This window comes from Rattus rattus, chromosome 9 (assembly GCF_011064425.1).
Source record: "Rattus rattus isolate New Zealand chromosome 9, Rrattus_CSIRO_v1, whole genome shotgun sequence".
Classification (NCBI taxonomy): Eukaryota; Metazoa; Chordata; class Mammalia; order Rodentia; family Muridae; genus Rattus; species Rattus rattus.
In genome coordinates this window covers 55669886-55696158 of record NC_046162.1, presented here as the reverse complement: position 1 = coordinate 55696158, position 26273 = coordinate 55669886, and the positions used below count along the sequence as shown (strand labels likewise).

Sequence of the window (26273 nt, the reverse complement as noted above, 5' to 3'; positions counted from 1 at the left end):
TACAAGAAGTGACTCCGTTGGCTCAGGGTGTAGGTGGCTGAGACTAGGATGAGCAAGGACAGCCCAACTTGGATAGACTGTTGGTCAGCATCCCACTCAGCAAACGATTCTATCCAGTATGAACGGTTAGAAGAGCAGCTCCCCTGACACACTCTCTGGCTCCTCCCCAAGAGCAGGCTGTGGAGGCAGGGCTCCGCCCTGGGAGCCGTGGGAAGGCTATGGCCCCCGCTGGTAAAACTGGGCTAATGACAGCGGGGGAACCGGCGGGGCCAGAGGGGGGTGCTAGGGTAATTAGACCTCTGCCTGGCGGTAGTAGATCCCGAGATGAAAGGGGCTCTGGCGTCACTGGCAGGATTTTATGTCCATGAATGCAGGTGTGTGTGTGTGTGTGTGTGTGTGTGTGTGTGTGTGTGTGTGTGTGTGTGTGTGTCTCGCACGTGCGTGCGCGTGCGCGCGCAAGGGTCCGGAACTGGCATGGAGACCTCTCCTTTGAGAAAACGAGTCCACCTCTTTGCAGCCACTCCGCTCCTTAGGTTGGCCCTTGAACCATTTGGATTTTGATGGTACAAACAGGAGAGGAAATATCACCTCAGTGAAGCTGGAGATAAGGGGCTGTCTTGTCCTAGCCAGTCTTGTCCGCCCCCATTCCCCAAGCTTGGCATAGGAGTATATTGTTGGGGAAAGGATGGTGGGCAGTGAATAGAAAGAGCTTCTATGGAGAACAGAGACGTTTGCAAGAGGAGGCAGTGGATCCAACATTAATGTTAAAAGACGAGAGAGGAGGCACAATATGGAACCACCCTCCAAAAGGGCTGGAAAATAGGATGGTTGAAGTTAGGAGGATTTCAGAAGTAATCTGTGCAACCGTTGGATTTTGAGCTCTTACCCTGAAAGCTGTAATTCGTTCAAGGTCACACAGGGGAGTTGCTCCGAAAGAAGGGACCCGAACTCTGAAACAAACTACCCTTAGCATTTGGTTTCTGGACTTCCTCCCGGATTTATAAGGTGTGGAGATCTCCTCCATCCTTCTCCCCTTACCCCAGGGGACAAACCAGAAACCCCCCCAATTCTCCCCGCGAGTGAAAGCTATTATATTTGAAAATGACATCTTTCTCAAAACGTATCACCGAGCGTCGCTCCTGGACAGAGCCGCAGGGGGGATGAGGTGGGTGAGTCTGAGCCTGGTAGGGGCCAAGGAGTAGATGTGCTGCGGGGCGGTAGGCCAGGGTCCCGGGAGCGGCGGGGGGCGAGGGGCGGGGACCGGCGGCTTCTAGGCGGCCTGCAGGGAGCAGCCGCGAGCCGGCCGAGCGCGCGGAGCTGGAGCCCCAGCCGGAGCGGGGCGGGGGAGGGAGGAGCCAGAGCGGCCGCCGCCTCTGCCGGAGGAGCCGCGGGGCCGCCACACTCGCCCCCCGCCCCCCCGCGCTCACTCGCACTCACACCCCGGCGCTGGAGGCGGGCGGCCCGGGCCCCACCGGCCCCCCATGGACGCCCCCGGCACGGGGCGCTGAGACCCCCGCGTCCTTGCTCAGCTCGGTCCAGCGCGCCAAGCCGAGGTAAGGAGGAGGGAGCGAGGGGGCATTAATATGCAAATGCATCGCGATTGATTATGCAAAGCCGCGGGTCTCTGGCCAGCTCGGAGGCGGGCTGGGGGCGCCCAGGGGGTTCCCGCCGCCGACCTCAGCCTTTCCCGGCGCCCGGGTGACCCTGTCACAGCCCGAGAGCTAGTCACTTACGCCCTGGGGAAGGAAGATGCTGTTAAGTGGTCGGTGGGCCCTGGGGTTCGCCCGCGGAGATGGCGTCTGGGCCTCCCCTTCGAGGGCCCGCCCCGGCCTCTGTCCGGCCGGTCTGCTGCGCATTCCCGGGATGGGCCCCGCTGCCTGCCGAAGCTCCCCCGCCCGCCGCGCCGCGGTTTGTTTACGGTGTGCCAGAAGCCTGTCGTGTACCCCCACCCCCACCAAGCCCCCAGCCAAAGAGACCGAATAGCCTTTGCAAAGCTGCCTCTAGCTACGGAGGGCAATGTGGGTGCGGCAGGGTGGGGGGGCTTGCATGGGCTGGGGGAGAGAGAAGCCCCCCTCCCTTCTCCACCTCTCCAGTTGAGCATGGCTTTCTGGTTGCAACACTCCTAATTGCAAAAACGCGGCGGGTGGGGTGGAGTCGGGGGGGGGGAGTGTGAGCGTGTAGTAGTGGGGGTGTACTTGATGGTCCCTGGATGATTAGAATTGCTGGCCTGTGGTTGGGGAAGAGAGGAAGAAATGGACCCGTGGTGTGTGTGTGTGTGTGTGTGTGTGTGTGTGTGTGTGTGTGTGTGTGTGTGTGTGTGTGTGTGTGTGTGTGTGTGTGCGCGTGTGTGTACACGCGGGCACGCGCCTGTGCATGTTTCCCTGTTTCCCTCCCTTTGCAACGTGTCTCTGATGCCCCTTTTCTGTCCTGGGCCCTCCCTTGTCCAGTGTGAAAAGAAGGCCTGGGAAGATGTCAGAGGCAATGAAGAGAGCCACCCATTTTAGGGACTGGAGGGGGAGCACACAGAAGGAAAGCCAGGGAGATGGGAGCCTGCCCCTGAATGCTGGCTCTGGACCCAAGAGGGGGAGGGGATGAAGGGGGCCATTGTCCAAGATGAAGGGGGAGGCAAAGGTGACATGCAGACACAGATATGCCTACACAGACAGCCACATGCACACTCGGGGACACCCAGGCAGATTCAAGGACAGGAGCTGCTGGACACACCCACATGGGGACAAGGGAAGAGGCAGGCCGCCACTGCATAGTGGAGCTCCTGGGGTGGGACACACCCACGGGAGACCAAGAGCAGAGCCGAGAGACGGCCTATGCACATACCCACGCACAGGTTCACAGGGAGCTGCTGTCACACACAGGGGTAAGGAGGAGTCGCTGTCACCCACACCGAGAAAGTCACTATCGAATGCATGCATGCATGCACACATGGCAATTTGCACACAGCCCCACGACCATAAAAGACTTTATCATTCAGAAGCACACACATGTGCACATGTGCCCAGTCGTGCAGCAGCCGTCATTGCTTGCCATGACAGTAACTGTCACTCAGGCAAACAAACAAAAAAAAACCCGAGGCTACACATCAATACATTTGTACACAATTTAGCAACAAGTATTTTCCTGGATTCATCTGTGGAGCCGAGGTTCTGTAGACAATAAAATCCCTGCTACGGAGGAAATCACCTTCATCTGTGTTAAAAGATTTTTCTGCAAAAATGGTGCAAAGCATGCATTCCTGATAAAATAGTTTCATTTCTGCCACTGGCCATACCAGTTACTACATGGCAGGCTCCTTAAGACATGGGAGAATCTCTAGAAGAGCCTGGATCCCACCCAGAGCCTAGCACAGTATGTGCTCTGTAAACACTTGTTAATTGATTGACTGTGGGAACTCTAGGCACAGGTGCACTTTTTTACACCTAGTCTCACAGGTGCAGGGGCCATGCACAGGGCTCCGGCTGAAGTCACAGGTCCCACCTGGCAGTGTCCAGATAACCCTGCAGGTCGACACATTGTAGCTGGGGCGGGAAGGCCCTTAAATGCACATAATCACAGACTTTTCTCTTTGGCTTCTTTCTATCTTTTAGGCTCTGGCACTGTGTAGCAATGGGCTCCCCCCCCCCTCCGCCCCCTCTCTAGAGGGACAGGGGAAACAAGAGCAAAGTGGGTGCAAGGGGGTTCCAGAGGGCCGAGTCATAGGCCTGCAGCAGTGTCCAGTGACTTCTAGCAGCTGGGTTTGTCCTGGTTGCTGGGGGAGGGGTGTCTGGGGAAGAGTTGGGAGTGGCTCTCTGGCCCTCTCATCCCTAGCCCGTAAGCCAGTGTGGACCTGGCTGCCTCTGCTTGGGGTCATTTGGCTGGGCCTTTCCTGGGGACCCTTAGTTGTCCCCAGCTGAGTGCTAGCCTCCCACTGCGAATCCGCCCCTTTTCTCACCTCTGGCCCTCCTGTCCAAACTTGGAAGCTTTCCTTAGGAGGCCGTAAGCTGGCGAGTGGCTGAGTGAGTGAGGTGTATTTTTGACTTGGAATTTCTCTCTAACTCCGTCTCTCTCTCTCTGTTGCTGTCTTGGGGTGTCTGACTCCTGCTGCTCCTCCGCCAGTTTGTAACATTCTGTCTTGCCCTGTGCTCCTCTCTGTTTCTGCCACGGCCTCTTTTCTCCGAGCTGGCAGCAACATTCTTCATACTTTTCCAGTTGTTAATACTCAGATTCAGGCCCTCTGGCCCGCCCAGCCTTCCTCTGGGGTCAGTAGGAGGTTGGGGGGGGGGCGTGCTCAGCTGGCTGTTCAGGACATCCTGCGCTTCCTCAACGCCGCAGCTGTGGCTGGCCAGCAAATTTTGGGGGCTGGGAATGGGGAGGGAAGGGGAATAGGCTACTGCATGTGTTGACCCCTCAAGCTGGCAGGCCCATCCAGCCAACCTTAGTCAATTCAGTGAGAGGACCTTAGGTTCAAGCCACAGCTCTTTAAGGAGCCAGCGAGGAGGCTCCTCCCCTGACTGGACCCAGGCGGGGTCTGAATTTGAACTCGGGGCCTTTCTTCACATCCCTAGCTTCTGAGACCCACCTCAGAGATGTCCCAACAGCTGTGTCTTCTTTGCCCAGCTTCATGCTTGGTTCTGAGGGTACAGCTGTTTAGATTGTGCCAAATTGGGGTGGGGGGGAAGACCGTAGCCCACACAGGAGAACAGAAAGGGTGCTCTTTCAGGGAGGGAAGTTGAACAGAGGCTACTGGTACAGGCGCCCCAATGCCTGTGGGGGACAATGCATGGTGGGGGCGGGGGGACTAACATGCTGACTACGCACCCTGCAGCCTTGGCCTGCTTGGATAAGAATGCGTTAGTGATGGTTGTCGTAGAGTACTCATGGACTTCAACAGAAAGACAAACGGAGGTTTGTCACAGGGGCTACGGGGCCAGACGAAAGGACAAGGTATCCTTCTAGCAGGACCCACTGCGGGGTTTATGTTGTCATGGTTAAAAGCGGGATTTTGTTGTTCACTTTGGAGCTCAACTGCCTGGATTTGAACCCTAAATGCCTCCCGCTAAGTGTGTAACCTTGAGAAGACTTTGATTTCCTTCTTGCCTTATCCGTAAGCTAGAGATGATAATATCTACCTGGTTTAGCTTTCCACATGTATAGACGCTAAACTACACTAAATGCTTGGGGAGCTAAGTCAGGAGTTTCAAGGCCAGTCTCACCTGCATAGAAGAGTCGAAGGCTAGCCTGAGTGGCATGAGGCCCTGCCTCAGACAGACAGACAGACAGACACATATATATTGCTTTAAGTAGATATGCCCTGTTTAAGTGCCCTGTTCCTAACCAGGTGTAGTGAATGGCACAAGCTGTAATCCTGGCACTGGCTGGAAAGGCTGGGGAAGAAAGACTAGGAGTTCTAAGCCAGCCTGGGATACAAAGTGAGACTTCCTAACCCCCACAAAGCAACTAGTTTGTGCCTGGAGACCCTGGGATTTCTGATAGAAGTCAGGTAGAGAGATAGGTCTCCTGACCATGACAGGGATGGGAATAGAAGTGAGGGGAACAGCAGGGGTCCAGCCACCTCACCCTCTGGACCACAGATTGGTCTGTTTTATTCTTTTTTTCTAACAAGACCCACTGCAGGCTTCTCTGCCCCGCTTCCTCTGACCCCTCACCTTTTAACTTAAAAGGAGCCCTTGGCATCTCAGCCCAGGACACACCTCCTCGGCTAAGGGCACATGCATGAATGCTGGGTGTCACCACATCTCTCTTGGGGCGAACCTCAGTGTTGGCAGTGAGAGACACAAAGAGAAAGAGAGTGCAAACATGAACAAAGGCAGGGTGGGCTCTGTCAACCTAGGAACTTGGGGAGGGGAGCAGCTCCTTTCCTCCTCCTTGGGGGTCCCATCACCCCAGCTACCTACCAGGACCTAGTCCTGGCGCACAGATGCCAGGTTCCTCTGTTCATAGCGTCTGCTATAGAAGGTGGTGGCAGAGAGGAAACTGACCAGTACCTGGAGATCCTGGATCTGTCCTGGTGTCCCTTACTTGGCTGTGGGTCTAAGGGACGGGATCCTCTTTCCCACAAGCCCCATTTATTCAGCCCCTGCTCTTCAAGGTTAAGTAAGGACAATGAACGGGCAGTGTCTGTTAGTAGATTGACTTGGAACCTTTGGTGTGAGAGACGATCTCAATTCCAGGTCTCATGGCTGCCGAGGCACTTAGGGGAACTTTGGAACCTCTTGAGAGGAGGCAGGTGTGGTGTGTGGACAGAATACTGGCTGGGAGTTGGGGGCTGGGTTTCTGCTATTCACCAGTTGTATAACTTGAGGCCTGGCTTTTTATTATGTATTACCTGCTTAGGGTAAGGGTCAGGAACATAATAGTGGGCATGGGGCTATAGCCTGCCAGCAGAACACTTGCCTGGTGTGCGTGAGATCCCAAGTTTGAGCCCTAGCACCACAGGAAGAAAAGACAAGACCAATAAGGCAGGATGTTAGCATGTTCAATCTATCGCTGCCTGGCACGGTAAGTCATTCCTGTGGATCTCTCTCCTCCCCGGGCTGACGATGCACGTGCCACCAGGAACCAGAGACAGTTCCGTCTCTCACTGAGACGTCTGTGGCTCTAGTACAGCGGGACACGTGTCATGTCCTTTTGCCTGATGGGCAAGAGCTAAGGGTACCCAATAGGGACCTCCTTCCTGTTTGTTAGAGAGGTCAGAAGTTCACAGGTAGAATGGGAGACAAAATGGATATTATTGTACCCGGAAATACTGTCCTGTCCCTTTGCTTTCGGGGTGGGCGTTCGACCTGGAGAGCAGGGAGTTAGGGTTTACTGTTAGTGCCAGGGGCACAGCCACACCCACTCGGCAGTGGCAAAGAGTGGTGCTTTGAGCCAAGCAGCCACCCACCTTCTCGTCTTCCTCCACCTCCCCTTCCTCTTGTGAGGAAGAGATGAGCTCCTGGCTCTGAAAGCTCTGGCTGCACGTTTCATTTTCTCTCTTACCAGGCATGGGGAGGAGGAGGGGACGAGCTTCGGTGACTATCCGCATTTTCATACACATCAGTGAGTGGGCGTGTTGTGCATGCATCCATGTGAGAGTGTTTTGTGCATGTGTGGGCCGGGTAGGGCTCTGAATATCTCCTGGAACGGGTACTGGAGCCCTGCAGTTCTGCGCATGCGGGGTGAATGTGTGAGTCTGCACGTGTCCATGTGTGTGCCTGAGACTCAGCTGCATTTGCTGCTCTCTCTCTCTCTCTCTCTCTCTCTCTCTCTCTCTCTCTCTCTCTCACACACACACACACACACACACACACACACACACACACACACGCACGCACAATCTCCCTCCCCCTTCCATTCTCTCCTTCCTTCCTTTTCTATTCTTTTATTCTTTCCTGCTCTCTCTCCCCCTCTGTGTCTCCTCTCCTGCTGTCTGCCTCCCTCCCTCTGCCAGTTCTGACTGGGTGGGGGCTAGCTCTTGCCTCCCTGGGGTGCCTCGAAGAACATCCTGTCTTTCATTTTCCCTACACCATTCCTTCCCTTCCGAGGTGATGCTTTCTGTCGCTGGTAGACAATTCCTTCTGCTTTAGAAGAGTAGAGTGCAGGAGTACCCCCGAGCCCTGTGCCCGTGGTGCCATCTGCTGTAAGCGCCTTGGCCCCATGACATTCATGCCTCTAGCGTTCAGCTGCCCTAGCTCCCAGCTCCAATTACCCGTCGGCTGGGGGTGGAATGGGGAGAGTATACTATGCCCAGTTTTGGGTTTTTGTTTTTTTTTTTTCTTTTTGGCGGGGGCTGAAGGGGAGTGCTCCTAACTCTGCTTTCTTGGAGACTTGGATCTCCTGCTGCTTTTTCTGAGGGGAATTGGGAAAAGGGATCTGAAATTCTGTGAAGATTGGGTATACACCCATCCATCACTTAAAAGTGTGAAGGCTGGGCATGACCAGGGAGGTGATCCTAGACCTAGCACCCTTGATACTTGATGGAATTAGCCTTGACTAGGGGAAGGGAGAAGAAGCAGGTGGGTAAGGTTATAGGAGAGTGGGTCTGAAGCGCTGTCTTTGATGTTAATACTGGGCATCTGGCCCAAGACAGGCTACTGTTTATGTCTTTCTGTCTTTGACCTGCAGGGGGGAATTTCCTGTTATATTCTTTGTGGTGGTGGCGGTGGAGGGGGGGACAGGGAGGATCCTTTGTTTAAAGCAACCAGTCTCCCCACACGCACATCCCCCATCTAATCTCCCATTCCCTAGTATTAAGGCCTCCAGTAAGCTAGGAAATCTGACTTCTGGGTTATTGCTCTTAAGTTCTAGAATCCCAAGCAAGATCCTACCCAGAGGTGCTGCCTCTCCGGTTCCCCACCCCCGCCCCTATCCATAAAGCTGTGCCTATGTCTGTGTGTACTTCTCTGACACCTGCCAAATAGTCCCTGCCTTCCCTCCTTCAGTCTCTCCTGGCACTGGGATAGCCGAGAACTGGGTGGGGCAATCCTGCCCAATCACTACCTGAGAACAGAACAGGGTAGGGGGTCTGTGAAGGAGGGATAGACCCCAGCCCTGGGGAGACATCTGCCTCAAAACATAGGGTGCATGTTGCTACCACAGGTCCTCGATGTCCATAGATGCCCCCTAGCCACTGTTAGGTTGGTGGCTACTTGTGGGAACCCACGTTGGCACCGGGCACGTCTGCACACAGATGCCTATTTGCCTGTGCACGCCCGTGTATGTCTAGGGCTACAGTGGCTGCCCTGGCCTCTCCACATTACCCTTGATGATTCTATAGTATGGAATCAGGACATCTATGCAGATGACTGGGACTTGGGCAGTATTGGTGGGGGGTTCTTCAGCCTGCCCATCCTAGTAGCAAGCAGAGGGGAAGGGGAGAGGGGGGTGTGAACCTACCCACAGCACTATTAATAGCCCACATGCCAGGCCACCAAGAACCAGCTGTCACCGTGGAAACCATTTCTACTCCCCCCTCCCCCAACCTCCATGGGGTGGGACTTAGGCAGGGCAGAAGCACCCCCCACCCATCTTTCTTTGTTATTTTCCTTTCTCCCTTTGTCTTTCTCTTCCATCGGCCTCTCCCCTCCTCCCTTTATCTGTTCTTCCCATTTCACCTTTCCTCTCCCATCTTCCTTCTCCTTGCTCCCTTCTCTCTTGGCCCCTACTTCCTGGACACCCCTGACTCTACCCGAATCTTCCCTGCCTCCTGTCTTTGTTCCTCCCTCTGTCTCCCTCTTTGCTCATCATTCCTATTACCTGTTCTTCCTCCCTTTTCTCCCCTTTACACCCTACCATGTGTGTGTGTGTGTGTGTGTGTGTGTGTGTGTGTGTGTGTGTGTATCCAGGATGGCTGGGCTTTCTTCAAAGCCTTAAGGACAAAGTTCAGGGGCCCCAGAAAGGTAGAGCCAAAGCCAGGTACAGATACTCAGAGGTATTCAGACCACTTGCTACTAGACAACTAGGGAACAGGCCCTGCTGGCAGCCTCGGGAGGCCTTTGGGGGTATCCCAGGGACCCACAGAACTACGGAGTAGGACAGGCAGCAGTGGGAACCTGGCACGGTGCCCATGGATGCCGCATTGGCTTCTTGTCCCCATCCCCTCGTTGCAGAATCACTTAAGCTTAATGAAATGCTTCCCCCTCTATGGGCAGCTTGCCCATACTGCCACCCAACAGCTCTTATCTGACTAAGAAAGAGTGGGTCGTCGGGCCAGCAGGCAGGTGGGGCTTGCTGTCCAGTTGTCCATCTGAGTGCCTGAACCCCACAGCTCCACCCCCTCTGTCTCCTTGGGTCTGAGCTCTTCACCTACCCCAGCCAAAGAGGTACTAGACATGAACTGGGGACTATTAAGCTGGATTCCAGAAAGAGGGGAGAGAGGCTGCTCTTCAGGGTGTTATCTCTGACATAATATGCTTTTCCACTAACCTTTTCCTACGCCTAGCTACCCAGCATGGACTCACATGGTCCACACCTTTCTCCATGCTAGGCCTCTGCCTGGGCTTTGTGTAGCCTCAGAGGCCCATATGTCCTTGGAGAGGTTTTCAGGTGTCCCCAGGGGTTCTAGACTCTTGCTAAGGGCCAAGCAAATGCCACAAGAAGTGAAGCTAGCACCTTGACCCTCTTCCACCGCCAGGAGACAACCATAACCTGGGCTACACCACCTGGCACTGGGGTGCATTCAGCTCAGCCCAGAGATGGGGCAGACAAGGACCCTGCCCCTCCCGCTGTGGGCACGTGCAAGCCCTTGGCAGTGCCCAGACACACTTGGAGTTAAGGCTGGGCCAGGGAGGAGAGAGGGGAAATAAACGGGGTGGCTTAGATTGGCACTGCCCCAGGTCTGCCTTGTAGCAACTGGTCGTGGTGGGATACTGGGGGGGAAGGGCACCTCCAGAGCTATGGCCTGAGGCAGGAGCTTCCCATCACTGGCTCCTGCTGGGGTTCCCTGCCAGGCCCTGCCCACAGCTGCTAACACCCATTCCTACACACCCCACACCCCGGCATTCTTTGCCTGCCCCCAAGGCCTGTTCCCCAGGGCTGCCCCTCTCTTTGCTTGCCCACTCTTGGGTCTGCCTCCTCCCTTCCCTGGGGGCGCTTGGGCCTCCGGCTGGCGAGTGGATTTTTCCAGCTTCTGTAAACAAGTGATGGCAGTGTGCCAGGCGGGCAGGAGACAGGCGGGGGCAGCACCGCAGCCAGGGTGTGCCAAGCACTGAGGCACGGTGGGGAGGGGGGACTGCGGGGAGGGAGACACCCAGACCCAAAGAGAGAGAGAGAGAGAAAGAAAGAGAAAGATTCAGACAGACAGATCGACTAAATGAAGCCTTACTGGGCACCGAGAGCAATGGGAGACAGAACAGTCTCTATTGTCCAGCCCCCCCAGAATGCTCCTTGCTGTTGCCCCTCTGTTCTAGCCAAGAGCAGTAGGCCCCAGTGCCCAGCCCTGGGCATCCCCACCCACTTCTTCTCCTCCCCCACCTCCACCCCTTAGGGCTGGCTATGCCATTATAAATTTATAACAGGAATTTCTCCACAAGCCAAGAAAAACTTGACCTACTTTCTTGACGGCTCCCTGGGCTAAGTCTCCCCACTCACCCCCCCAACTCCTGTCCAGCCCCCAGTGCCCAGTCCTAGCCTGGGGTGTCAGAGACAGAGTGGGCCCCTTTCCTGTGCTCCTCCTATTCTCTCCACCCAGGGGTTGCCTGAGTGCAGAGGCCTGTCCTGATGCCCTGCCCCTACCCAATGCCCTGCCTTATCTCTGCCCCCTCCTCTAGACCGACTCCTTATCAACTCAAGGGGGTGGGGCAGGGGGGCCCAAGGCAAGGTCTCTGGTACAGCAGCCACGTGAGTTGTACGTGGGAGCCTTACCCTTTGTCTCCCTCCTTTATGCCTGCACCTGCCTAAGTGCATACACACAGGAAGGCACAGGTCTGCAACAGGGTCACGCTGGGCAGCTCAGAGGGACGGGAGGTGGGGGCTCGGCCTAGCACTACCCTAGCTCCTAATAGCAGAGAAAGACTTGCTTTAGAGACTGTGACGTTGTTGTCCCCAAGCCACCTGCTTCCTAGCTGCATGAACTTGAGGGAATCACCAAGCCTTCTGACTCGGTTTCCCCATCTGTTAAGTTCATTTTATTATTTCTTTTAATGTTATCCTGTTTTGTTTTTGAGATAGAGGGCCACTGTATAGACCAGACTTGCCTTGGATTTGTCACAGTCCTCCTTCTCAGTCTCCTGAGTACTGGGACTATAGGTAAACATTATTAAGTCTGGATCCATCTGGGGGAAGAAAGGTTTTTTTTTTTTTTTTAAAGATGGGGTCCTTAGCCCAGACTGATCTCAAATTTACTGTGTGACTGAAAATGACCCTGAACTCCTAATCCTCCTACCTCTAGCTCCTAAGTGTATACAGACAGGAGGGTACAGGCCTGCAACAGGGTCCCAGTGGGCAGCTCAGAGGAACTGGAGGTGGGGGTGTCTAGCACTTTGGTGATGCACACGGCCGGCCCTTCCGTCTGCGGAGTTCCCGTGCCCCCTTCAGAAGGCACAGATCTGTTCAGTCAACATCTGCACGTGATATTTCCCTTCTCCTTCAGCTAAGTCAGCTGATTCTGATCCTTAAACGGGACGGTGGGATTTGAGACTTGGTGTGAGAGATTTAAGAACCCTTAAAGGAGTAAGGCGTGGTAATACAGCAGCCCAGAAGGAGAGGCAGGTGGATTTCTGTGAGTTCTAGAACAGCCTGGTCTATATAGTGAGTTCCTGGCTAGCCAGGGCTACACAGTTGAGGCCTAGACTCAAAAGAAAAAACAAACCACCAAATCCTCAAGGGGCAGGAACCGGGGTTTCATTAATGCACAGGAAGCTGAGAGTCACTTCTCATTCGCCTCTGTTGCCTCCTCGCTCCTTCAAGACATAGTGTGGGGTAGGGATACAAGCTGGAGGTAGAGCTCTGGCCTAGCAGGTACAAGGCCTAGGGTTCCATTCCCAGGCTGCCCCACCCCCGGGAGACACTATTGTGAACGAACATTCATAATCCCCATATGCTATTCCTCTGCCCCACCCTGCCTTTGTGGGGACCCCTATGCCTGAGAGGCAAACTGCTTGTCTCAGCTCCCCTCTTGCCCTGTAACACTGACGAATCCTAAGAAATCTTGGTTAAAGGGTGGTAACAATGGCTAAGGTTTAATAGGCGCTCATAAAGGGCCAGGCATTTGTTTGAATGTGAGAATCCAGACTTGTTGCCTGCTGCCTAGATGACCTCATTCTCTCCCTTCATCCCTCCCTGTGTCTGGGGCCTGCGTTGTAGCTCTCCAACTGCACCTGTGATATGAGGTTATTCTGGTCCTGTTCCTATGCCTCCCCTCCGTTCCCACCGCCATCTTGCTCTAGGCCCCTGAAAGCTACTACATATCTCCACCAAACCTTTCTCCCTGGCACACCGCTACGGCAACTTCTTACCCCTGCCTCTCTCTTCTTTCCACAGGTATCTCCAGACAGGACAAGTCTCTGAAGACTTCCCAGCCCCTAACCCAGTACCATTTACCAAGCCAGCTTGCCCCTAGCTCTCCCACCTGCCACTCCCCGGCCCCTCTAACCACCGGCCCTCCCGTTTTTTTGGGGCACAGGGCATGGTGTGAAAGGCTGAGTACTGAGGGGGATACTATGGGTGCTGTCCCCTAGGGCCTGGGTGGCGGGGGGTGGGTGGCCTGTGGGCGTGGGGGGGGCAGTGTGCCCACCCCAGTCTCTTGGCGTGCTGGAGGGCATCCTGGATGGAATTGAAGTGAATGGAACAGAAGCCAAGCAAGGTGGAGTGTGGGTCAGACCCAGAGGAGAACAGGTAATGAATGGGCCTGGCGACCTGGTCGTACCTACTCATAGCAGCAGACATAGACAGCTCTCTGGGTAAAAGAGAGCTGGTCTCTGTTTTAGATACTGACTTTTAAGCACCCCTGGAAATGGACCTGAAGCCAGCAAGCCTGCTGTCTGCCTTAGTCTCGGGGTCGAGGGCATAGTCCTATGTCTCAGGGAGTTAGGCACTCAGATTGAGAGATGCTCATTTTGAAGGAGGAAGTGGTAGGAAACAGAATCATGACAAGCAGCAGACACTCGGCCCCTTCCTTGACAGCACCGGCTGTCTTAATGGCCCCACCCCCACACATTGTCTCCTCTCGGTAGTTACTCTCACTTGAGCATGTGTGACCTCAATGGCCTTGCCATTTTGTTCTTTCTCCCAGTCCATTCACCGCCTGACCACAAATAAGCGTGTTATCCGCAAGCCAATGTGCATGTAACATAACATTTCCGGGGACAGGCACCAATAACTTTTGGTCACAGCCCACACTTATTTTTGGAATCTATTGGAAACCCCACACGCTCTTCCTTGTTCATGGTCAAAGGCGGGCACTGCCATGCAGCTCCTCCCAGGAAGTGGAAGTACACATCAGCTACGAAAGTTTTGCTTCCACACGGACGGACCAGGCGGTGTCACCTTGTACACACACAGCCAGGGAGAGGTTACCACTCATTTGCACTGCCCTAACCTACATCAGTTTAGAGGGTCTCTACTTTCCCCGTCTGCTCCAAGTGTCACAGAGCTCTGTCCCATTTGGCATGGTGTCCCAAGAGCAGGGTACATCCTGTGCCTATGGCCAGGGAAATAGTTGGGGTGGGGTGCTCTGGGGAGCAGTGTAGCTAACTGTTGTCTAGGAGATCAGATCCTGAGCCAGAAGGCCGGAAGCTTGGCCAAGCAAAGCCCTTGTGCCCACGACCGGTGCCCAAGACCTTTGGAGGGTCAGAAATAGTAGATGGAATTTGTGGTTGTGTAAGTGGGGCACTGGGTAAGAAAGCCCCTTCCCCAAAAGCCCTTGTCTCATGCTTAGACTTATGAGACAGACTGATCTCCCCATGTAACCGCCACTTGGATCTCCTATATTTCCCTGCTTACACTTCTGGAAGAGCCTGCTCTTAGGTCTTGTAAAAAGGTAGAAATTAAGTTCCTAGTCCCTCAGAGCTGAGGCACCGCTTCTCCTAGCCCTCCCCTCCCCCATGACTATGTGCCACCTTGTGGCTGTGCCTGGTACTGCACCCAGAGGCTCTGAGGCTGGTGATAACCAAAGCCTCTCGCTGCTCAACTTGAACCTAAGTGGTCTGAGTTTCCCTGCACTCACACTACCAGAAGGCCGGAGGCAAGCCTGACCTTCCAGCCTTGTAGGAACCAGACAGGGGTAATCCCCAGGGTGTGTGAAGCACAAGGCTGTCTGTGACCGTGACCCTGGCCAAGGTCACTGTGTCAGTGTGTTGGGAACTGTATCAGGCCTTAGGAGGAGGGGCCCTGGAACAGGGCACACACAGGGTGGTTGTAGAAGGTTATACAATCCTTGCATGCATAGAGGCTTATGTAACCCGTGTGTACTGAGGTTATGTAACACATATGTGGAAAACCTGGCAACATATATGTGCAGTGGCTGAGAGTTGCTAAAAATACCTAGCACGGAGAAGCTCAGGGTCTTTTTCCTGGCTGCTTCCAGCATCACACCCCCGTGTATGAAAGGCCCCTTGGCTTTCTGATTTGTTAAATGGGGGCCATGAGCAGCGCGATCCTGATATTTTCAGTCAGCATGGGTTATTTAGTATGTGTGCATGACCTAAAAATTGAGCAACATGTTCACATGGGAAGAGAGGGACGGCACCATTAGGTGCCTGTCCAGAGGCTTGGATAGCACATGGGCACATACCAGAAGCCATAGAATACATTTGAGAATGCCCAGAAAATTGCATGAGATTGTAGATCCCACGGCTTATTACCATACTTGGGTTTATATTGAAGGCTGCATAGTTATTCACACGTGTGGGCGTCATATTGCATATATATATATGTATATATATACATTTGAAAGGTTACATAGCTTTAAGAATATTCTAAGGAGCACTTCAGCATGTTTGGCATATACTAAAGGCTTAACTATGTGAACGGCCCATCCTGTATATTGTGGCTGAATGTATATATGTGTATGTGCGCCTCAGAGCAGTGTCTTCATGTGGGGGGGGTTTAAACATGATTGCATGTGAGGTGTGTGTGTGTGTGTGTGTGTGTGTGTGTGTGTGTGTGTTTTGGGGTCTCATAGCAATACTTGTCTGTGTAAGTGTGCTGGGGCTTCAAACATGGTTTTGGCCCCATCAAAACCCCTTATCTGTCCCACGCAGCCACCAGATAGCTAGACCCTTTCTAAGCTTCGTCAGCTGATATAGGGGTGGGAGATAGAATAAGGGTATAAGACAGGGAGAGCCAGGTCTGAGGGGGAGGGGGGGAAGTCTCTTAGGTGAGAAGGGACTGCCCAGAGGCCACTCCGTGATTCTTCCCACTTTGCCCCATGCAGTGCCAGGTCACCAGATGGAAAGCGAAAAAGGAAGAACGGCCAATGTCCCCTGAAAAGCAGCATGTCAGGTGAGCCTGGCTGCATGTGCCCCTCCCTTTCCTCTCCCCTCCCCCACTTCAGAGCATACTTGGCCTCCTCCAAGGCTAGGCCTGGACCTCCTATGTCTCTCAAGGGAATGGTCTACATGGGTTGATTTGTCTGGGGGTGAGAGTGGTGATTCAAAACCTATCCTGGCCTTTGAGGAGGACATGGGTCAGGAAGGGCCTCTTGGACCCTCCCATGAGCTTCTGGTCAAAGGTTCCACCAGATGGGTTGTTTCTTCTCCCAACCCCCTCTGCTATTCTATCCCTTAGATGTAACATGGAAGGAAAAAAAAAAAAAAAAAAAAAAGCCCTACCTTGGCCAAGTACCACGGCACCTACCTTCAGTTAGAGCCATTTAGGCTACTGACAGGAGGATTGATTGAACAGGGAGGGGGTTCAAGGCCTGCCTGGGCAACATAGTAAGGTCCAGGCTCAAAATATAAGTACATGGAAGTGGGCCAGGCCCCTGAGTGGACAGTCAGCAACTTCCATTATATATATCTGAAGGGAGATGGACAGTCCCCACCCCCTCCTCCCTGGACACGTCCCCAGGGTTTTTCCTTTCTACTTTGAGAGAAGGTGCCCCTCCACAGTGCTGGGCTGGGGGATGAATGAGAAAGGTAGAGTTGGGTGGGTACCGTATAGGAGTTGCTCCACTGGGCTCTGCCCTATGCCCACTGCTTCCACCCTTTCCCCTCCCAGGGTATATCCCTAGTTACCTGGACAAAGACGAGCAGTGTGTCGTGTGTGGGGACAAGGCCACCGGTTATCACTACCGCTGTATCACTTGTGAGGGCTGCAAGGTATGGATGAGTCATCCCCTGTCCCTCCCCTGTTGCCCGATTCCCTTTGAGTCTCACACGTGGCATAATTCGGTCTCTATAAGCATGTAACCTACAGTGTACCTGTTAGATCCTTTTTCTTCCCCTGCATTTATCCGATCACTTGTTCGTTCATAACCCTTGCCGTGACACTCATACACCATGTGTCTAACCGTTTCTTCTTTGATAAGATGGGGGTGATCATGTTACCTTCACCATAGAGTTAATAAGCCAATTAAAGGAGCTAGTTCACCTGGCCCAGCTTTAAAGAGCTGCAGAGGGGTGGGCAAAGGGTATATGGCAGAGGTAAGAATCATAGATGACAGGGTTGGGGATTTAGCTCAGTGGTAGAGCGCTTGCCTAGCGAGCGCAAGACCCTGGGTTCGGTCCCCAGCTCCGAAAAAAAGAAAAGAAAAGAAAAAAAAAAAGAATCATAGATGACTGCGATAGCCTTTAACACAGTGCCAAGCATGTAAGAACACTTAGGGTCAGACATCATTCATCCTTAGTGTGTTAGGAATACGGGGTGTGAAACTAAGTGTACTGCATACCGGGATTCTAGCACTTGGGAGACTGAGGCATGAAGACCATGAGTTCAAGGTCACCCTGGGATATATGGTTGGTTCTGGGCCAGCCTCAGCTACACAGGAAGACCCCCGTATCAAAAAAAGAATGCCCAGTGCAGCAGCACACACACACACACACACACACACACACACACACACACACACCCTGAGCTGGGGACCGAACCCAGGGCCTTGCGCTTCCTAGGCAAGCGCTTTACCACTGAGCTAAATCCCCAACCCCGCAGCACACACCTTTAATCTCAGTACCCTGGAGGCACAGGCCGTCTGATGTCTGTGGGCTGAAGCCAACCTGACCGACATAGCGAATTCCAAGCCCTGAATCCAAGGGTACACAGTGAGCCCTGTCTCAAAAACACAAAAAAGAGTGGGGGATAGAGTATACATTGTACTCTTGGACTACTTGCTGTCTACCGAAGAAGCAATCTGCAAACAGGATCAGTGTCCTTCAGAACATAAGTCACGGAGGCTGGGGAGTTGGCCCTGTGGGAAAAGTGCCTGCTGCACGATCATGAAGTTGTACATTCAGACCCCTCGACTTTTGTGTACAAAGCCAAGCATGGCAGCATACCTGTCTGTAGTCCAGAACTGCGAGACAGAAAGAGGAAGATGCCCAGGGCCTCCTGGCTCGCCAGTCTACCTTGTCCTTAGCCCCTTAGTGAGACCCTGTGTCACATACAGAATGAGGTCCAAAAGGTGGAGACTGGTTGAAGAGGATACTAGGTGTTGACCTCTGGCCTCCATGTGCACATACACACACGTGCACATACATTCGTGTCCACACACTTGTGTTCATGCACATGTACATATATATATATATATTAAATTAAAGATTCCTGGTAATTATGCATACCCTACTTAGTCCTAACAGCCCAGGAATCTGCTGTTAACAGGAGGCCCGGTGCTCCCAATGTTCTAATGAAAAGATTAGAACCTGTGCTGAGGGCTCACGATGGGGACATGGAACAGATGATGGCCAAAGGTTTCTTTTTAGCAGAGGATCTTGGAAAAGCCTATTAAATTTAACCTATGTAGCTTTTCCGGGACTACCACCTCCTGCAGGTAGAGGTCTTTCCAGAAAGAGATCATTTAAAAGTGAGACCAGGCATGGTGGTGCATATCTATAGTCTCATAGTCAGAAGATGGAAGCAGAAAGATTAGAAATTCAAGGCCATCCTAAACCAAATAGTGAGCTTGAGGCTAGCCTGGGCTACATAAGACTCTCTCTCTCTCTTTTTTTTTTTAATTAATTTTTTAAATATTTTATTTATTCATTTTATATATGATGAGTACACTATCACTGTCTTCAGACACACCAGAAGAGGGCATCAGATCCCATTACAGATGGTTGTGAGCCACCATGTGGTTGCTAGGATTTGAACTCATGACCTTTGGAAGAGCAGTCAGTGCTTTTTTTTTTTTTTTTTTTTTTTTCTTTTTTTTTTCAGCTGGGGACCCGAACCCAGGACCTTGTACTCTTGCTAGGCAAGCGCCTACCACTGAGCTAAATCCCAACCCCCAGTGCTCTAACCACTGAGCCATCCATAAGCCCATAAGACCCTCTTAAGTCCAGCGGTCATAGCACATGCTTTTAATTCCAGCACTTGGGAGGTAGAAGCAGGCAGATCTCTAAGTTTGAAAAGGCTAGCTTGGTCTACAGAGTGAGTTCCAGGACAGCCAAGGCTACACAGAAAAACCCTGTCTCAAAGACCAAAACCAAAACCAATCCAAAAAAACCTCTCTCAAACTAACACATAAAGGCTTACACACACACACAAAGAAGCATGAAGTTTCTCGCTCTTCCTGTCAGCCAAACCAGTCCAGATCCCACGTTTCATAGCTGGAACTATGTTCCTGGAAATAAGAGTAGCAACGTAGCCAAGAGCAAGGATCCTCAGCTTCAAGGACATCTAGGTCCCAGAGGAACCTGCCCTGAAGACAGAGGTGCCCCTCTCCACTTCTAGAGCTTGTGACAAGTGATGTCTGGGAGTCTTTATCTTGGTGCAATAACTTTAATTCACCCCAGATCTGGACTCTCAGACCTCAGCGTCTTCTAGAGAAGGCTCAGTTTTGTTTCGTTTTAATAATTGCCACTTAAAAAGAAAAGGTTTACTTACTTATTATATATGAGAATACTATAGCTGTTTTCAGACACACCAGAAGAGGGCACCAGATCTCATTACAGATGGTTGCGAGTCACCATGTGGTTGCTGGGATTTGAACTCAGGACCTCTGGGTGAGCAGCCAGTGCTCTTAACCACTGAGCCATCTCTCTAGCTCAAGAAGGCCCAGTTTTGACATGGAGGTTAAATGTAGCATGCACGAAAGGCACATGCCACATGCCCGTCACAAAGTAAGCTTCAGCAGGTATTAGAACTCACCTTGCTGTTGTCCTGATTCCTCAAGTGTTTCCTTTAAGACAAAGACTAAAGCAACAATTTGGGGGGGAGAAAAAAAAAGTTTCCAAGCTATTAATGTTCCTACTCAGTGCATTCTCGTGAATACTGATCTTCCAATTTTATAAATCGTACCTGCACAGATAAGAGGCAAAATAGTGTCTATGAGAATGCTTCTGGGATCAGCATTGCCTTTAGAGCCATTAAGCAAGATAGGCAAGGAATTAATCGGACTTTCTAGGGCTGGCGATGTAACGCTGTCAGTTGATTGCTTCCTCAGAGTTCCCAAAGCCTGGGTCCCATCCCTAGTTCCACATAAACCAGCTGTGGTAGCACATTTGTCCGCAGTCCTGCCACTCCAGAGGTCAGAAGCTCAAGGTCATACTTGGCTACATATCAAGTCTGAATCCAGCCTAGGCTGCACGAGGCTCTCTGTCTTGAAAAAATATAGAATACTTTTTTTTTTTTTTTTGAGCTGAGGACCGAACCGAGAGCCTTAGTGCTTGCTAGGCAAGCGCTCTACCACTGAGCTAAATCCCCGACCCCTAGAATACTTTTTGGTTGGTTTTCTCTGTGTAGTTTTGGCTGGCCTGGAACTTGCTTTGTAGACCAGGCTGGCCTCGAACTCACAAGAGATCCACTTGCCTCTGCCCCTTGAGTGCTGAGATTAAAGGCCTATGCCACCACCACCACCACCACCACCACCACCACCACCACCACCACCACCACCACCACCACCACCACCCCCCCCGCATAATACATTTAAAAAAGTATTTAAAGTAGACTTCTAAGACCTGGTCGAACCCTACAGCAGCCCAGGCCCAAGGCCGCCTCCCACACTCATTGTTCTTACCTTCTGCCAGTACAGACTTTGCTCATCTCTCTGCAACTTGAGGGTAAGGACATGGTCGTGTCCCCCCACCCCCCACCCCCTCCCCACTCCCACCTCCGGTCTTTTGGCCTGGCAGGGTCCAGCAACCCTGGGCCCACAGTGACAGGAGAATGCCAGGTGATTTGTATTTCCCTCGCCTCTCCCCTACTCGGTGAGCTGTGTAGTTGGTTCGGGAGAGGAAGTCTTAATGGCGAACCCTGCTCCGTACGCCTCCACCCTAGGGCTTCTTTCGCCGTACAATCCAGAAGAACCTCCATCCCACCTATTCCTGCAAATATGACAGCTGCTGCGTCATCGACAAGATCACCCGGAATCAGTGCCAGCTGTGCCGCTTCAAGAAGTGCATCGCTGTGGGCATGGCCATGGACCGTAAGAGGCACCCACGGGGCAGTGGAGTTGGGCAGCTAGGATGGGGTCGAACGCGAGGGTAGCAGATCCCTTCCTGGATACCTTTGGGGCAGGGTGGTCAGGACGATTCTAAAGTCTTGGTTCCAAATCGCAAAGGATTTGGTACCCTGATCCCAAAGGAAATGGAAGTCCTGTGTAGTCTTTATTAATTTTTAAAGATTTATTTATTTTATGTATATGAATGCCCTATGTGTACACCTGCAGGCCAGAAAAGGGCATCAGATCATATTATAGATGGTTGCGGGCCACCAGGTGGTTGCTGAGGATTGAACTCGGGACCTCCAGAAGGGCAGACAGTGCTCTTGACCACTGAGCCATCTCTCCAGCCCCTCCTGTGTAGACTTGATGTATCTTGCCACTTGATGACCTTAGAGAGGGATTTGTTGAGTAGAAACTCCCATGCATATAACCAAGCCTGGTTCCTGCTTCCCAGGGAAGGTACATCCAAATGAGGAGGGGCTTTTTCCTCAACTGTAGGTCAGTCAGCAGGGTCAGCTAGCAAGTCCCCCACAGCTCAAATCAGACCCTGTTATTCCTTGGATCAGCCTAGTAGGAGTTGACTTGGCCCCAGTGATTAAGCATGGTTTCTGTTGTGCCACCCTATTGCTAAGTGATTCGGGAAGTCACCTGACCTTTGAATCAGGGCGAGTGATTTCTGAGCATTGGAGGGGGTTTGCCATGCAAAGTGTCTTTTTCGGTAAACAGTGGTTCTAGACGATTCAAAGCGGGTGGCCAAACGCAAGCTGATTGAGCAGAACCGGGAGAGGAGGCGAAAGGAGGAGATGATCCGCTCGCTGCAGCAACGACCAGAGCCCACTCCTGAAGAGTGGGATCTGATCCACGTTGCTACAGAGGCCCATCGCAGCACCAATGCCCAGGGCAGCCATTGGAAACAGAGGCGAAAATTCCTGGTAAGAAGGCATGCGTGCGCATTGACAACTCAGAGGCTCGACTTCTCTTGGAAACCTCCTTGGTTTAGTCCAGCGCAAAGCTGGTGCTCTGTGCCTGTTGGCAGTTTAGACTTTGTACACCTGTACATACTCCTTTGCTTTCTGGGGCCTGCCCGTTCCATCTAATGAGCTGCTCCGTGAGAACTGGGCCTAATCCTCTGAATTCCAGGGTGGAGCTAACCCACAGGGACAGGGACTGTAGTCACATTCACAATATCTTGGGCCACCTGCAGGGCTCCAGGTGTTGTGCTCAATGCTCACAAAGCTGATGGCCAAGTGAATGATCGGTTTGGAAGATGGACCAATGGGGCCTTGGTTCTCTGGTAGAGGATGCTAAGGGGTGGGGAATGCACTCATAAGCTTCCCGACACCAAGCAGATGTGTTTGCAAAGGACTAGTTGTATGACTCTGGCCATACCACTTAGCTGCGTGTCGAAGCACTGGTGATTCTGATTTCCGTGTAGATTTGTGGCAGGATTGGCAGGAGCTTTGTAGAGCAGGCGACCTACAGCTTGGTATCATGCTTAACCTTACTGTGGCTGTGTTTTTATTATAATTTACTAACCAACCATCCACACCATTATCAACACGAGTAAGTTCGAAACGCTGGCTCCGGTCTATCCTCTGCCCCCAAAGTTGAAGCCTTGGGGCAGAGACAGTGGTGTACTGCAGGCTCCACTGGGACCCCCCCCCCCAAGCTGCCTTGGAGCTCCCCCTGGTGGGGAGGGAGTCTCCGTGAGCGGTTAAAAGGGGTCTGCAGCTCCAGCTGACCCTCCTCTCCCCCTCTAGCCGGATGACATTGGCCAGTCACCTATTGTCTCCATGCCGGACGGAGACAAGGTAGACCTAGAGGCCTTCAGCGAGTTTACCAAGATCATCACCCCGGCCATCACCCGAGTGGTGGACTTTGCCAAAAAACTGCCCATGTTCTCCGAGGTGAGTGGCAGATGGAAAGAGGGACTTGCTAGAGGGAACCTAGGGCCACTCCCCAGGTCACAGAGCCTCACTGGGTATTCCTCTGATGTTCTCTGGACAGGGAGTGATCCTTGTAGACCAAGATATTCAGCACACACTCACACACACACACACACACACACACACACACACACTCCTAGAGTGACCATTTTACCTCCAGGCAGCGTGACTCATCTCCTCGTTCTGCACAGCACTAAGTAGAAACAGGCTGCCGTTACGAGTACGAGCTGTGGGACCTCGGCCAAGTTACCTATGAGCTCTGTACTCCAGTTTCTGAAGAGGACTGGGAGGATGATGGGGCCACACCCTTAGGCATAGCTGTGAGGTTTAAGTGCAATAGTGCATGGGCAGGCATAGCCCAGCACAAGGTGGAGGAGATTGTGGGGACTCGGGGAGGAGGTACTGACGTGGTCTGTGGTCCCGCTGTTCCACAGCTGCCTTGTGAAGACCAGATCATCCTCCTGAAGGGCTGCTGCATGGAGATCATGTCCCTGCGGGCAGCTGTCCGCTATGACCCTGAGAGCGACACCCTGACCCTGAGTGGGGAGATGGCGGTTAAGCGGGAGCAGCTCAAGAATGGTGGCTTGGGTGTAGTCTCCGACGCCATCTTTGAACTGGGCAAGTCACTCTCTGCCTTTAACCTGGATGACACGGAAGTGGCTCTGCTGCAGGCTGTGCTGTTAATGTCAACAGGTATCTTGCTGTGGCCGAGCGGTGCCAGAAGTTCTCAGGGCTCTTGCTTGCCTCTCTCTTTAATTTTGCATAGGTCCTGTCTCATCCCTTTCCTCCCAGGCTCTGGCTCTGTAACGGAGACCATCCTCCGCCCTGCTAGCCTGCGCCCCATTATATTTTCTTTGCCCTCATGTTGGGTCTCCAGACTTACTTATTGCTTCCAACCCTTTCTCTGCCCTCTCCTCTCTGCCCTCTCTCCATTTCCCTGTCTTCCTTATGGACTGCTTCACACCCCCGGTCCAGCCCTCAGTGTCCCTCCCTGAGCTGCAGTCACCTCTTCCCGCTAAGTGGTTGCTACTACCCTCGCCCCTCAGTGCTATTTTCTTCCCTTGATCCCTCCCAGCCTCTCTGACTCAGCGTTCATTCATGCTTGCCCCCCCATGTTTTCTCCTCTGGCTGTCCTAGACCCTCTCGTGCTCACGCCTCACGCCTTCCCCCCCCCCTGCAGACCGCTCCGGCCTGCTGTGTGTGGACAAGATCGAGAAGAGTCAGGAGGCCTACCTGCTGGCGTTTGAGCACTACGTCAACCACCGCAAACACAACATTCCGCACTTCTGGCCCAAGCTGCTGATGAAGGTGACTGACCTCCGCATGATCGGGGCCTGCCACGCCAGCCGCTTCCTCCACATGAAAGTCGAGTGCCCCACCGAACTCTTCCCCCCACTCTTCCTGGAGGTCTTTGAGGATCAGGAAGTCTAAAGCCTCAGGCGGCCAGAGGGTGTGCGGAGCTGGTGGGGAGGAGCCTGGAGAGAAGGGACAAAGCCGGGGGCTGAGGGAGAACCCCCATCTCTTCTCTCCTTCCTCCGTCCTTGGATAGATACAGCTCCCATACACCCCTGCACCGCCCAGCCCCCTCAGAACCTCCAGCCCTTGGACAGGGCGACAAATGAACTTGCTATGAAAGGCCGTGTGGGAGGCTGGGACCCAAGTTCTAGAGTCTCTGGGACCCCAACCTCTAAGAAAGTAGGGGAAGGGAAGAAAGACTGAGAGGGACAAGCCATCTTGACTGTAGGGTCAGGAGGAATGAGGAATAGGGGCAGGTGCCCTTACTCACCCCTACACACACACAGGAGAGCCCTGCCAAGTTCCTTGGCCTAGATTTCCCTTCAGGCCACAGGTCTCTACTTCCCCAAATACCTGGGTCCTGGGTGCAAAGGACAGCTTGGCTTGGCTTAGCTCCTCCCCTGGAGGCTAAAAATGGTAGTCATCCTAACTGCACTTTGGAAACCAAGAGAGAGGGGAGACTATAAATGAAGAAAAACTAGACAGAAAAAAAAAAAAACAAAAACAAAAACAAAAAGACAAAAAAAGAGCGTTAGAGAGAGAGAGAGCGAGAGCGAGAGAGATGATATTAAGTTATTAGCTGAGGCTGGCCCAAGGGGAAGGATCCTCCCCACCCCCACCCTTCCCCACACCCATGCACTTTGAGAGCTGCCCTTCCAACCCCCAGAGAGAAATGCCCCCGGCAGACCTACACAGGTAGGGCTGCTGCTCAGAGCTGTGAGAGGACACAACAGGGTCCCAGCACCCCCCCTCGCCTTGCCCCCACCCTCGTGCCCCTTTGGCACTGCACCCCAGTACTTCTGCTCTCTGCCACTTGTGCCCGCTGAGTTCCATCTACCTCTCACGCTGGATGCCAGCTGGCCCCTCACCAGCCTGCCCTGTTGCCCACACAGCTCCCCTTTCAAGTGCCCAGCCCCAGGGGCCTCCTGTCCCCCTCTTCCTATACCTTGGCACCCACACAGGAAAAACTGTGGCCCGGGCTCCTTCCTTCTTCATAGCCTGCAGTATTAGCTACAATCCAGATGCTGCTGTGTGGGGGGTGGGGTGGACATGTGTGTCTCCCAGAACCTCCACCCTTGTGGGACTCCTGTTTCCTGTCTGTCTTTGGGGCTCCCTTTGCTCTCCTTACTGACTCCCACTGATGCACTAGCCCAGACCTAGGGCAGGTTGGCATGCAGTGGGGATGTTTCTATCAGTGGCACTTAGCTGGGGCCCAAGGGAGGAGGCAGTTGGCTCTCCTCCCACTTTCTTTGAAGCTCTTTAGGCCAGCCACCCCTCTGCCCCTGGGAACCCTTTCCCCTCTTCTTTTCTAATTCAGGGACTTTGGCTTGAGCCACCTCCCACCCTCTGGTGAGGAGTGCTCTGTGGTCTGCACTTGGGTGAGCTGCCCCCTCCCCCCCTTCCCTTGGCTAACAGCCCACTCCTCTGCAGAGAGAGAAAGAGAGAGAGGGAGGGAAGGAGGGAGGAGGCGCCCCTCCCATAGTGGAAGGGAAGGGAGAAGGAGGAGCAGAGCAGACCAGTGGCCCTGGGCTCAGGGCTGCATAGTCGGCAGGGATGGATGGGTGGACATAGACGCCCCCCGGAAGCCATGGGGAGTGGGGCAGGGGCAGGGGAGGGGTGCCAGGGCTTCCCGCGCTTTGCACTATTGGGGCAAAAATGTCTTAAGCGGTGGGGAACCTGCCACCCCACTCTGACCCTCAGCCTGCCACAGCCCCTACACACACATACACACACACACACACACACACACACCACTACACGGAAGGCAATGCTTTGCTGTTCCC

The 26273-nt window shown here is 53.2% G+C and overlaps 1 protein-coding gene across 1 annotated transcript; it reads left to right on the top strand.

Annotated features, from left to right (window-relative positions):
* Nucleotides 1-1211: 1211 nt before the first annotated feature.
* Nucleotides 1212-24982, top strand: Thra (thyroid hormone receptor alpha). Its single transcript, XM_032913415.1, has 9 exons — nt 1212-1553; nt 12973-13326; nt 15866-15933; nt 16651-16751; nt 20863-21010; nt 21755-21960; nt 22789-22935; nt 23409-23667; nt 24155-24982. The coding sequence occupies exons 2-9, from the start codon at nt 13274-13276 to the stop codon at nt 24403-24405; spliced, it is 1233 nt and encodes a 410-aa protein (XP_032769306.1). The 5' UTR covers nt 1212-1553; nt 12973-13273; the 3' UTR covers nt 24406-24982.
* The last annotated feature ends 1291 nt before the right edge of the window (nt 24983-26273 follow it).